The sequence below is a fragment of the Anopheles coluzzii genome, chromosome 3, assembly GCF_943734685.1.
Source record: "Anopheles coluzzii chromosome 3, AcolN3, whole genome shotgun sequence".
Taxonomy (NCBI): Eukaryota; Metazoa; Arthropoda; class Insecta; order Diptera; family Culicidae; genus Anopheles; species Anopheles coluzzii.
Genome location: NC_064671.1, coordinates 49,284,184 through 49,297,964, shown reverse-complemented (window position 1 = coordinate 49,297,964; position 13,781 = coordinate 49,284,184). Strand labels below are relative to the sequence as shown.

Sequence of the window (13,781 nt, the reverse complement as noted above, 5' to 3'; positions counted from 1 at the left end):
TTGTATGTGTGCGCGTATCCTGTGGGCTGATGGGTAAAATAGAACAGGGTTTGGGATTATGATCCACATTTTTGGGTATGCTTAAACCAATGGTTTAATATAATATTATTGCTATATAAACTTGATCAATTATAAAACGCTTCATCCAGTCATATACAGCTCATCCAGTCATATACACAAAAATGAAAAGGGTTTGCGTGGTATGGTTTGGCACACCCGCCTTGGATGATCCGATGCACGTATTAGTTAATAATAATCTCGAATTAAACGTACAAATGTATAGAATGATATTGAACATGAAAACACACATATTTTATTTAAAAAAGCACAAATTTTAAGTTATAGCAAATTTTGGAAACATTTTTAATCTCCTATGATGATCGCCTATTATATTGTGTGTGATCGGCAGAGTGCTGGAAGGTAAAAGTAACTTCAAGCCGTTCATTCGAAATCACCGTTTCCGATCTCACGTTCAGTTTATGGTAGGGTTGTTCCAAAGCTGGTACGAAAGCGTTTTTTTTTTATTTATCTTTCACTCAAATTGCCATCTAGCAGCTAGCAGCCGCCGGGATACAAGCACTGTGTGGCGCAGTTTCAAAATAGTAAAGCCGGCAGAGAGGTTGTTAACCTAAGCTTGCGAATCTACGTCGTATTGTTGGGAAGCAAAAAAAAAAACAGCAACAAAATGGGCAAGGTTTGTAGAGGCAAGCGACTAGAAATTTGTTCCCGAAAAGCAGCGTCAGACGAGGGAAGAAAAGTGGTAAGGTATTGCCAAAAAATAAGGGGAGAGGTAAACTCTTTCTAGTTCACTTACGGAGCCCGTGAAATTCGCAACGAAATGATCGTTCCCATCGGGTAGGCAACATTAAGCTTCCCACCATCTGTGCAAATTCCAGCTGGTTGGTAGAGTTATTTTTCCGCTCTTCTATATTGCTGCATCTCTCTCTCTCTCTCTCTCTCTCTCTCTCTCTCTCTCTCTCTCTCTCTCTCTCTCTCTCTCTCTCTCTCTCTCTGTATGCTTCGGTTCTGTTGTATCTGATTTTACGCTTCGGCACACATTTGTTTGAGCTCCCCCGAAACGCGCATCTTACAAGAGTGTGGCGACCGGTGCGGCTCAGTGCTTGCGAGGGAAACAAATCTCGACGGATGATAGTGTTGGCAAAATCGATGTCCGTAGCAAAGTAAAGCTGCAGGTGTAGCGGAAGTAAAGATTTGCGATTTTGCGCAGAAGTTCCTGCTGACTGGCGGCAAGGATTGCGGGGAAGGGGTTATGGTGGGTTGGGGGATCAGAAGTGCGGGGAAATGAAGTTAACGAATATCGCATGCAAGAGAGGCACGAAACAATTTTGCTAAATAACTTCCTGTGGCAAAATACAGACTCGCGTCAGTCAGCCCCACACATGGCTCAAGACAAAAAGCTGTACAATGTAATGTATGTTATAAGCGTAAAAGTTCAAATAAGTTTTGCTAAGTTGAATAATAACACAAAAAATACATTACAAAAAAGGGAAATATTTTCTCCCACAACGCTTAGGCAATAGACATGTGTAACGGTTTTGATGATTTTTACCTTCGCTTTGTTACACAAAGCATTACTGTGACGATCGAGCACGCATGTATTTAAAATTTAAAAAATCCAGGTCTTCCTGCGTGCCCTCGTTTAAAATGTATTTTCTTTTTCTTACGCAACTGTACTGCGTATGATCGTACGCACCTGCCAAAGCAAGCGAATGATCGTGGAAGCAATGGTAGGTAAATGTGAGAGCGATCGGGGTAAAAGAAAACCTCGAAGAATACTACAAGCGTGGTGGTTCCCTCCTGTTGGGCCCTCGTGGCAAAAGTTGCGTAAATTTTGCGTACGAAAACACGAAACGAAAACAAAACTTGCACCTCCAAAAACGATGTTAGCCCCACCCTAAATAGAGCCTACCGTGCTTCTCGTTCTGATCAACATCACATCCTTGGCTTGATGACGCAGTGTGTAAGCCCATTGCGTAAACGAAAGAATCTATGTTGCTTTTTCGGTCGGTGGCGTTAGGTAATCGCGGAAGAAAATATAGCCTCCCCTACGAAATCGGCACGCAATCGGATCGGTTGGGAAGAGAAGCGATGAAAAGTGCGTAAGTTTGTGTGTATGTTCTTACGGTTGTGCCTTTGTGCGTCTTTCTAAACATTGCCTACAAAAGTAGGAACAACCTCCAAAAAGAAATGGTGGAGAATAGCTGCTTCGCCAAAAAACAAGTTCACGATCAGGCATACATAATGGTAAAAGATGCGTAAGGTCTTTTAAAAATCATCGCCAGGCAGCATTTGTAGGCGAGAGGTGGTGTCGGTGGTGGTGGTGGTGGTAGTGCGTAAGCTTTAAACGCTCTAGTCCATTCACAAATGCTGCTGCGTGCCTCTGACTGCTGTGGGGCAGTGCCCCCGCCGCCGCCCGCTGCTGCCGTGCCATGGGCGCGAACGTATATGTGATGGCTTTTCCAATTCTATCGTTCCACTTTCTCGCTGTGAATTCCATGAGAAGATCGAGAGTTTCATTTTTAAGAGCGCGCGCAGGTTGTGTGCCTGTTTGTAAGGCTTTGATGTTCAAGTTCAATGTTTTGATGTGAATTAGGGTTTAGTTTAAACTTCTTCTTTTGGATAAACGATGTCCAAACCGATGTAGGCTATATCGCTTAAAATGTATGTGAGTGTGTGGATATTATGTCCATGATCGAGAAGCCGATCACATCGATTTGTACAATCATTATGCCAATGCTGTTGAAATGTATTACGAAAGCCAGGACCCACAACCTTGCAAACACTTTGGTACTTTACAACAGAAGAATTGTCAGCGGTTTCATAATAATGCTTAAAACCATGCTGCATATGCTGCTGGAGTTTATGCACCACCCGTTTATAGCATTAGCAGCAACTTCACCGTGCAATTACAGTTTCAGCTCGTGCGAATGCATGGTATACGGTTAGCTTTAATAACTATTCTAAATATATACGTGTTATTTTATCGTCTGCCTATGCTCAACGAAAGGAACATTCGTAACGCTTAAACATTTCATGTTAAGCTGATTCGTCGCAGTATTACAAAAGAGGTGCGATAAGAAAAGCGGATAGGCCGTTTTAAACATTATTGTATGAGTGTACGCAATACTGTATTTATGATATGTCAAAGGGCATATATGAACTAAGCAAATGAAATAAATTGCTTTTTGCAACGGCTTTACAAGACTGTACTTTATATAATAACACTATAACTTTATGGTAATAACACAGACAGAATGATTTAACTATTTGCTCGATGACATTTTAAGCCATCTGTTAAAACAGTCTTATATCATTTTGATTTTGAAGCGAAAATCCTTTAAACTACACATACAATTCTGGCCATATTGGGGACGATAGTTTGGAATTGAAGCTCGAAATCCGTGCGAAAATTGGTAAATAAAGGCAACCACAATATTAAAGAAGAATGAAAGGAGATTTGCAAAAGGAGATGAAGAAAATCGGTGTACGTGTTTATGTTGCGGTTGTTTCATGCAGGCTTGCGTTCTTTTGCATTGGGTGTGGTCATGTTATTTACAGCTCAAGCATATGGTGCATGTGTGTGCGTATTGTGCAAAATTTAAACGATCGGTGGTGGTACCAAAGTACGAAAGAAGACCCTTTGGTGTGATTACGCCTGAAGTAGCGACGTTATTCCGAGCACATCGGCAGAGAGAAGATCATCGGAACAAGCATGCGCATAGCACATTATTGCAATACAGGGGGTTTCAGGGAGTTTCATAATTTCTGGACATTTTCTTGAATTTTTTTTTGCGAGAAGTGAATTTTATGTGACGGGAATTGGACTCTACTCAGTCCGAAAAAGGGTGCCGTAGAGTCCACTTTCCGTCACATAAAGATCCCGTAAAAAAGAATCAAGAAAGTGTGAAAATCTATTAGAATCCTATACCCTGAAGCAGGGTTTTGCAGGGTTTTTACTACTTTTCTTTTCGAATGTCGGAATCAATTTAATATACTTATTCGAATTTGTTTGCCTTCGTTTTTTCTTCTTTCAGGCCGCAATCTTACAACAAACAGCTGAATATATTTATTCACTAGAGCAAGAAAAGACTCGTTTGCTATCGCAAAACTGTCAGTTAAAGCGAACAATTGATCAACAAGATCACAATGGAACCCCAGATGTATCGCAGAGTACGACACAAATTGTTCCAGGCAGCACAGCAAACGGTGGTGTAGTGATCTCCCAACAGCAACAGCTGGTGACAAATGCTGGCGGAAACGGTCAGCCCGGAGCTATAGTGGCGACTGTTGCCAAAAAGCGTAAAATCGATACGAACGTTGCCGTGCAACCTGTATCGGATTCATCGGACGAGGGATTAGGGTCAATGTCGCCGGAACCGGTATCGTTACGCGGTGTAAGTGTTACCTCGAACGGAAGTAACTTATCTAACGCGCACTCAGGCACGACAACGATCTCCAGCCCGTCTACTCAGGGAAGACAGTGCACAACGGTAAACTTTTCCGTGAAAGACTATTTGGAATTGAAACATCAGCTTGAGGTAGAACGACGACAAAAAATGATAATTGAGGAACAATTGAAGGCACTAGAACGACAAATCTACCCAACTAGGATACAGTATCAAGAATCATCGGAACTAATCGTGCCCGACATCATTAATGAGTCATCGCCAGCCACACATCCCCCGGAGGACGTTGCTGTTTCGATAATTCACAAACCAGCCAGCAGTGGGGCTACTACCGCGGTTTCTGGCAAGCTAGCCCGAGTTCCTGCCGAATTGGAAAGTGGTATCCAGGTGATTTCCTTAGATTCGAGCAGCTTGGGAAAGAATCAACATGTTGTAGTATGCTCTAGTGAGCTGATAGAAGAAGCACTTACCATGCAGACGGTACCAGCCGCATCTAAACCAGTGGTTATGCCAGTAAAGGAGGAGAAAATATACATCAAACGCTCACGATCTCGATCGCCAACGATAGGAGAGGCAACGGTGGTAACGCTGCCGCCGAAGAAAAACCGCTACCCTTCAATATTAGAGGCGGCTATTAAAGCTGAGCCGAAGGTGGAAGTTGAGCGAATCGATTCACCTTCTTCGATTGTGGTCAACGACGAACAGATGATGGTGTCAACGACTGGTGCGCACCTCGTCGGAACTAGCGCCAGTTTGTCTAATGTTCAGCAACCTCGACTCAATTGTAACTACCGTCATAACCTCGAAACCATAGTTGAAGCTATTCGACATCTCGAAGGTGACGCGTTTGATGCAGTTGTACCAACCCAACAGCAGCAGCAACAGCAACAACCGTCGTTACATCAACCAGTACAACAACCTCAACCTCAACCCACACAACCTCCAATAGCAACATCCCAATCGACTATACAACAGCGACCTATGCAGGAAGTTCCGCTGGCTTTGACTACAGTGAGTAAGCAACAAACTTCGGTAATGCAATCGAAAACTGAGCGTGATCATCGTCAAAGCCAGTTAGAACCGTACCTGAAGTTTCGAACAGCGCCCATCGTAAGTGCGGGTGCGGTGCACGCGTCCGCCAACACTGCTAACTCGACTGGTACTGCCTCCAATGTCGTAACGGTGACGCCACAGATCGGGTCAATCATTTCCGTATCGATCGCACCATCCGGAAGTAATGGGCTGAGTGCCGGATCCAGTAGTCATTCACCTGCCGCTGCAGCATCTTCGACGACAACGAGTACAATCGTGGCGAACAGTTCGGTCGTGTCAGCGAACATGCCGCAACAGCAGCCCCTACCGAATACGCTCACCACGGCAGCCCAGATCCTGCAACAGCAGCAGCAGTGCAGACCGGGTGTAATAGTAGTGAAGCAAAACTCATGATCCGTTACTACTGCGTCAGCGATCGTTAGTAACTGTAGCAATAACAGTGGTAGCCATAGCAGCTCAACCGTTGCCCCGTCCTCATCCAGCACCATCGCATTGTTTTCGACCACGGCTAGTTACATGGGAAGTAATAGTATCAAGAGCAAAGCTACCCCGCTGTTAGTTAGCGTAGGAAGCGGCAATGTTAGTAAGCTAAAGTATGCGAACAACAACGGCGGTAGTAGTAGCTTTGGTAGTGGCACTAAAACAACAGTATCAAGCTCCAACAGTATCAGCGGTGGTCATCCTAACGTTGTTATTACATACCAGAAATCAATGGATGGTGCTTGAACGATTCTCCTAGTGAAAAATGTCCCTGATTTATATGATTTGTTAATTATTTTATTAGATGTTATATGTTTTGGGATTGCATTATTTTTACAACCTACTATTTTGCTCGTCTTTAGCCACGTGCCGTAATCTTAACTCACGATCCCTGTGACGAGCCTCTACCTACTTACCCACCATATTGCGTAGGGTGTAGCGACAACAAATCTGTATTATCCATTATGTGTGGATTGGTTTGAAAACACAATGACACACTCGGTTTGCTTTATTACTTGGCATGGACAGCATCATTCTATACAACATTTTAGGGTAAGGTAATCCTCAAAGCGAGACCTAAGGCAAGAGCAATTTTTCTTGCTTATTTAATTTTAAGTATACACTGAACAATGCATACAGTAAGATTTGATTTAAGAATAAGTTAAGACGGTAAAGAAATGGTTAAGGAATTAACGCTATTAATAGAAACGTGTAAGGATATAGAGTTTTTTAGGCGATAATATCTTCGATGAATGATATCAAAAGTAATAAATATGTGAAATATGCAAATATGCGCAAATGTAGCAGCAGTGTGTGTGTGCAGTACATCAATTTACGGAGCATAGTAATGGACGATGATAGTTCGTGTTGTGCGTGTTAAGCTCAATGAAATCATGTTGTAGCGCAACTCACTGACTCATTGATAAGATGAACGAAGTAATGATTCAATTCCATGGGACAACATTAATGCGAATCGAAGCGTTGACTTAAAGGAGCAATGAAGAAGGAAAACGATTAAGTATGAAATAATAGGAAGTAGAATATGTCAGTCGTGTTTGCGAAACAGCTAAACCGTAGAAGTAAGGACATACTACAATTCTTTACATGTATTCTTTATTGTCCACATTCATATATAGGGTAATGGTAGTTTAGGGGTTTCATCTGCATTTGTTTACTTTTAAGGGCATCAGCATAACTATACCGGGAATGAAATATAACTGTCATTATTGATTAGTCTTCATAGCACTTAACTGGATTAACGGTTCCAACATAATTAAGGTGTATTATTGCATTGAGATGATATCGCGGATAGGATACCATTTGAGCAATGATGCAAACTCCTCTGGTTTATGACGATCCAATACTTGAATTGATGGTGATACTTCAAAATTTGAAAAAAAACAAAAATAGATGAATGAAGATGCGAGTGTGTAAAAAATCGAATTTTGAAGGTGTTCGTTCGATGTACATCTTAGTAATGTTCGAATAATACGTAATGAAGCGTAAGATTAGCAGGGGACAGTCACTATTTAAAATGGTAAAAATTGAAGAACGAAAGTGTTCAATGCACAGCAATGAATATGGATTGCAAGCAGTGGATGGGGCTTGAACAATTGAAGCTTCGCTAAATTCATCCGCTCACACTATGGAGCTGTTGTGCATTTTTATGAAGAATTTCAGATCGGACACATTGAGGTCGTTAGATATTCGACCATTGATTCTTCAATGTTTATGAAAATAGGGATGACATTGAATCGATGTGGCGAATGTTTACCAATGTGCGTTTTGTTTGAAATTGTTTTGAGAATTTACTTTACCTTTTGTTTGTACTCATTCACAGATCGTTGGTGCTTAGCTGAAAAAAACGTAGAATAGGGCTAGTTGACAAAACATTTAATAACAATTTGCCTTTTTTATTGTCAAATTGGGTTTGTGTATGTTGTTTTCTACTCCCGCTCCTAAAAGAAACTTTATGAACACGAGAACCTGCACCATCCCCCTATGAAACATTAATATTTATTCGAATGATGTATTGAAAAAAAATGCTAAAATGATGTTTAAAGGGCATATACAAACATATTGCCTCCTGCACATCTATACAAGCTTTATTACCGAACTTTTCCAACACATTACACGATAAGTATGGTGGAAAGCGTCCAAAAGAATATGTTGAATATAATTCGCACAATTTCACTTGGATTTTCCACCCTATGTTCGCAGTGTCAGGTAATAAGGCTCCAGCAGCAAATACAAATGAATTAATTTGGGCGTGTAAACTATGTGATCTTTTTTTTTGTTTTAAATTAGATTCACCTAATTTCTGTTTGAATGGTATCTAGTTTTACTGTTTAAACGTTTTAGTTATTAAATTCGTTTTGTTTGTTTAACAATTAAAACATCATAAATTGGAACTGAAACCCCCTAGCAGCAAAACTAAATTTGAAATAGATAAATTTTTTTAGGCAAATGAAAGAGTGAACAGAAACCTCTCAAAACGCATCAATCGTAAGGTGAAACAAGTAGTCTTTTAAATCAATTGCGCTAGCAAAATTTGCAGTCCATCTTTAATGATCCAAGAGCGGATGTGTAACGAGAAACAGAAACAACATCTAATTATACCTCCTGCATGGTGTCAGAAGCATGGAGGGGTGTGTGTTTTCCTTCTTTTTGTTCTTGTGTCAAGTCTTGTGAGCTTATTAATTATAGGAACAGATTATTTGGTTTTATCATTTGCTTATCACTACTGTTTGCTCCAATGCAAAATGCAACATAACACTAATAGTGTGTGTAAGTGTGGCAAAACTTAGCTAGTTTTATGTTTGTTTGTGTACTGCTTAGTATTAAGACTGATTATCAATAAACCAGACGAAACATTTAATACAGAAAAACAAACAAGGAATATCTGCACGTCATCCAAATTGAAGGGGAACTCTAAATAGGTAATCCAAATGGATATCAAACAGTGTTGATGTGCATTCGATTCAGCTAAGCGTAAACTCAAACAACAGACCGACATCACCATTCCGAGTTGATGGTGAATAGCGTACAGTGAATTGGTGGGGCTACACCCAGATAAGTCGCGTTAAGAAAGGCATTTTTTTCTATTTGCCGCGTTCCTCGCGTTAAATGTGCATTTTTAAAGTAAGCAAAACGGATTTATTTTATCCCAAAACACAATCTCCTCGCTGCCGGAACGAGAATAGTTTAAAATCGCACTTACACAGCACATTTTGCAATATTCGATGTATAATCTGGCGTAACGGCAAATTCAAGCGATTGACAAAGTTACACATACAACGCCACACACACACTAAAGCATGGAAATTTATTTCAACTACTTGTGCAAATGTCTCATTTTTTCCCTTTTGAATAATCTGTATAATAATAATAATAATAAACTCACAAGACGAGGTAACTGAAGCAAACAAGCAACAAACAGAATATGCAACTAAATTGTAGCTAGTAAGTGTATAATCTATACTATTAATATAAAAATTAAAAAAAAAAAGAAAAATTCACAATCCTTAGAAATGATACAGCGGAGAGGGAAATTGTGCAACCAACCAAGTGTACTGCTAAATGGGGCATGTGTGTAGTAGAATGGCGAGATTAAGGACGAACTAATCAACAGAAGTCGAAGAAAATGTTCAAGCAATCTAAACCATGTGCTCCATAGGGCCTACTGGGGGGTAGCTCAATTAATAGCTTTCCTCTGCCTATCATTCCAGTAAGGGTATGTTGAGCTAAAATATAGGGAATCGATCGGGCTAAATATGATTTAGAGAGATAGAGAAAAATTGACAGATAAAAAAAGAGAGAGAAAGAGAAAGAGAGTGCGAGAAAGAAACAAATGAAAAAGAGAGAAAAAGAGGGAGACGCAAAAAGAAACAAACACAAAAGTCAGACGAGGCAGTCAAACAGAGAGAGAGAGAGAGAGAGAAATGCGAAAAGCATTAGGTGGTAAAAGTAGTAAAAGAAAGAAAAGAAAAAAGGAAAAAAACTAGTAATGATTTGCTTTTGATAACAAACAATGGTAAAAAGAAAGATAGAGAGAGAAAGAGCGAGAGAGAGTTTGTAAGATCAGATGATGAAAAACAAAACTAAGGTAACATAAACTATTCAAACCTAACACCCAAACACACAAACACAAACAAACGTACACGTTAATAATTGCAAACTCGTAACATAGTATGGAAAACAAATAACGGAAGTGTGGAAAATTAAAACTGCCCATGAAATGCCTGAATTCTAATCCTCCAGAACCAGTTTTATCGATGGAAAGATGAAATAGTTACAGCGCAAAGATAAGATATGCATGCTTTGACACGTTTGAATGTCGGCATTGAATTTAAACCACACACAGTCGAAGAAGAAGAACGCACTGTGCAGCTCTCGGGAAGATCTCGGCGCTAACGGTAGTAGAAGATAGTACGAGCATCCGTTGGGAGAATATAACGACGCATGCATCAAAATGCAGGACAACATTTGCCACAGCCATGAAATAGAGAAGAAAGAAGAACAAAAAGAAATACTCAAAGCAACAAAAAAAAGGAACGAAGGCATGTAGGCACGGCGCATCGAACACAGGGGTTAACAATTAAGCAAAAATTTGTCAAACTGAAATGAATTTCCTATGTTACCAAGTTTTTTTTGTCTAAATTCGCAACATAAACCAAACTTGTTTTTGCTCATCTTTCGCATTGTATTGTAAATGGCACGTGCGTAAGATTTGTTTGCGCATAACCGGCCATATGTTCTGTTCAATCAAGGAAATGCGTAATGGTTCGATGTTTTTGTACATTCTAGTTTCCCACTGCTTGTGTCTGTATGGGAGCAGTAACGAAAAAGGATGCCTTTTTTTTTGATAATTTCAAACCAGATCCAAATTCATCTAACTACTCGACTTATGCCGTGCTCTAAATCAAGAAAATTAAGATAAAAAAGCAATTTATATAAGTATACACTACTGTATCTCCAATACAGTAAAACAAACACATGCTTTGTGTATATAGAGTATGAGAAAGTTTATACGTAAATATGTTTACATATTTATCTATATGCTTATGTATATGCACACACACACAAAATAGGTTCTAAAACATTGTGTTGTTTTAGGCCACTCATCATCATAATACGTCAAACCCATTCTCTTGCTGATGCCATTTCGATCGGGCGTGAACAAGCATGGGAGGTAATTTCTGTGAAATTATTACGTTCTTTACTAGATATCGTTTGTTGTGTGTGTGAGTTTGTGTAAACCTAAAAATTAAAAAAAATTACATCAAAAAAATGGATTCCAGAAATTTGATTAAATTTTAAATGATGAGTCCGTAGAAAACAGAAAATTGTTTGTTTTCCTAAAAATTAACCTGTTTGTTTGGTTGAAATAAAAGGCAAAGAAAAAAGGTTTTGCTCTAAATGCTGCATGCAAAACCGTAATAGCAATATTTTTGTCGATGGAAGTATTTTCTTTTCTTTGTTTTTTTTTTGAAAGAGCATACAGTTTGGCTTATTATAAAAATATCCATTTTGGCTTACCTTAAATAAAAGACTGGAAAGATAAATTTTAGTTTGACATACATGTACAACCATCAGAGTGAATCGGTGTATAGGAACAAGAACCATGCAACATGCCACAACACAACAGACAGACACCACAACCTCAGTATAATTTCGATTGAACTTTGGCACCGATAGTGTACTAAGAGTGAGTCATACTGTGTACAGTTCGAGCAGAAGTGTTGGTGGATTTGTTTGATTGCAAAAAGAAAAAGCTACTACGCGTATACTACCGATGTACTATTCATTGCGCGAAATGTTTGTAACAGCAGCTAACACGCACAGCTCTTCTAATTCATCAAACGTGAACGGCGGAAAGTGACTATGTTTACGCAGAGAAGGAAGTAAGGTGCAACAGTAGGCCTAGCAGCTTCTACATTCAAACGTTGCTAGGGACATACTATGGTGTGATACAAGTGAATCTGCTTATCTGGGTTGTGGAGTAAAAAACAAAAAAAAATCAAGAAACAAACAAGAAATGAATAAATCAGTCTAATCGTTTACTACTTCTAGCTGTTTGAACAACTCTTCCGTATAATATATTCTTGCGAACTGTTTAAGCCAAAAATTATAAGAAGAAGAAAAAAAGATTACAAATAATTAAAATCAATGCAAAAACACGCTAAAAGACGTAAAGGGACTATAACCTGTTTCTGAAAACAGTGACAGCACGATAAGGGATAGGGCAAAGGAAGCAAAGGCTAGAGTGTAGAGGAAGCAAATAGAATTAGAACGACGGTATAAGTTCGTTATTGTTTTGCACCACGAGAGCAATTGTTATGGCGGGCTATTATTTTTATATTATTTGTGTTACATTAATATGTTTCGGTTCAATTCTTTGAGCGGCCCGTCATAATACTAATCCTTTGTTTGAAAGTTGCAACAAAGAAAAGCAAACAAAACACGCCCACACACCACCATGTTTGAGGTAAGGTCTTCATTTAATTGGTAATGCATCTAGACATTTAGTATTTTTGTATATTTGTAAAGAAAACGAAAAAATTGTTCCTTTTTTTAAATCTACGTACAGAGATTTAAAATTTATGTAAGCATAACGAAGCGAAATATTGACAGGCAAAAGCATTAGCAAAACGCAATCGGGAGATGCTACACAATCGAAATGAGAAAAGAAGAAAAAAAAAGAAGATGAACGCCACGTGACATATATCAAGCAAAATTAACCATTTCAACCTACGTAATATAACAGGATCGAACACATAAACACACCCAACAAGGCAATGGAAGTAAATGACACCTCATTCGATCTATTATTTATATATGCTTTTATTAGAGAGAATGGGGGTTGAGTACGAATGGACGCAAAACACAACATGAAAATCCAAGTAATATAGTAAGGCAAACGCGTTTGCTCTCCCACACTTTTAATTCAGTTTTAATGTATCGAATGGCGAAACGGATGAGTTGCTGCGAGTTTCCGTTGAAGGAACTTTCCTTTAGTACGTTAGAGGGATAAGCTTTTACTAAACTTTTTTTTTTTAATTTACGGTAGTAACATTATTTTGGAATGTTTCTTCACACTTCTTTGATGATAAAGAGAAATATATAAGCTTAAGAGTATGTTTAAAATGTACAGCGTTGTGTTTTTATCGCTTTTTCCGAAACGACGCGTTACTTTTCGTTTGCACTATGGAAGTGGGTTAATCGTCATTTGAAATTAGTCAAATTACTTATGTAATTATACCATAGCAGCTAAATGATGGCGAAATCAACAAAATCTTTCATCAAAAATCGTCTCTATGAAGTTCTGTTCTACCCAAAGTTGTAAATGTATTCAGACGCCAAATGAAGCACTATACACATATGCATTTAGTTATTTAAGCTATTCAACTACAATATTTACAATAGTATTACGGTAGATTCCAATTACTTGTTAAGATTTTTATGTTTATTTGTATAGAGACTTTGAGCCTACTGGCTTCGTTCGGCTCTGATTTGATAAGCAAAATGCCAATTCCAACGGTTTCCGTTTGAAGCATTTCAAAAACGAACAGTAGAGACTTTTTAGATCAGGAATAAAATACGAAAGTGTGCTAAAATTTGACCAGTTGCTACTGACAAATTTCCACAGTGCGGATGGTATACGCACACAGTTGATGTGTTATACCTTTCAATAGATGAAAAGGATGTTCCTTAAAAATAAGGATATTAAATGTGGTTTTTTTAAAAGCAATTTAATCCTTTAATCGGCTTAAGCAAATGCAAATTGAAGTGAATGAAATGATTGTTATGTCTGTTTGTGTA

The 13,781-nt window shown here is 38.8% G+C and overlaps 2 protein-coding genes across 4 annotated transcripts in view; one reads left to right on the top strand and one right to left on the bottom strand.

The window, feature by feature from the left end:
• LOC120960223 (bromodomain-containing protein DDB_G0270170) overlaps positions 1 to 13,110 on the top strand; it is a 68,958-nt gene extending 55,848 nt beyond the window's left edge. For all 3 annotated transcript variants that reach the window (XM_040384279.2, XM_040384278.2, XM_040384280.2), the window contains exon 4: positions 4,056 to 13,110. In XM_040384279.2, the coding sequence (XP_040240213.2) occupies positions 4,056 to 5,873 (1,818 nt within the window). In that variant the 3' untranslated portion in view covers positions 5,874 to 13,110. The remainder of the gene's footprint in view (positions 1 to 4,055) is intronic.
• The window catches only part of LOC120955427 (60S ribosomal protein L24), a 245,605-nt gene that overhangs the window by 202,557 nt on the left and 29,267 nt on the right, over positions 1 to 13,781 (bottom strand). The window lies entirely within an intron of this gene.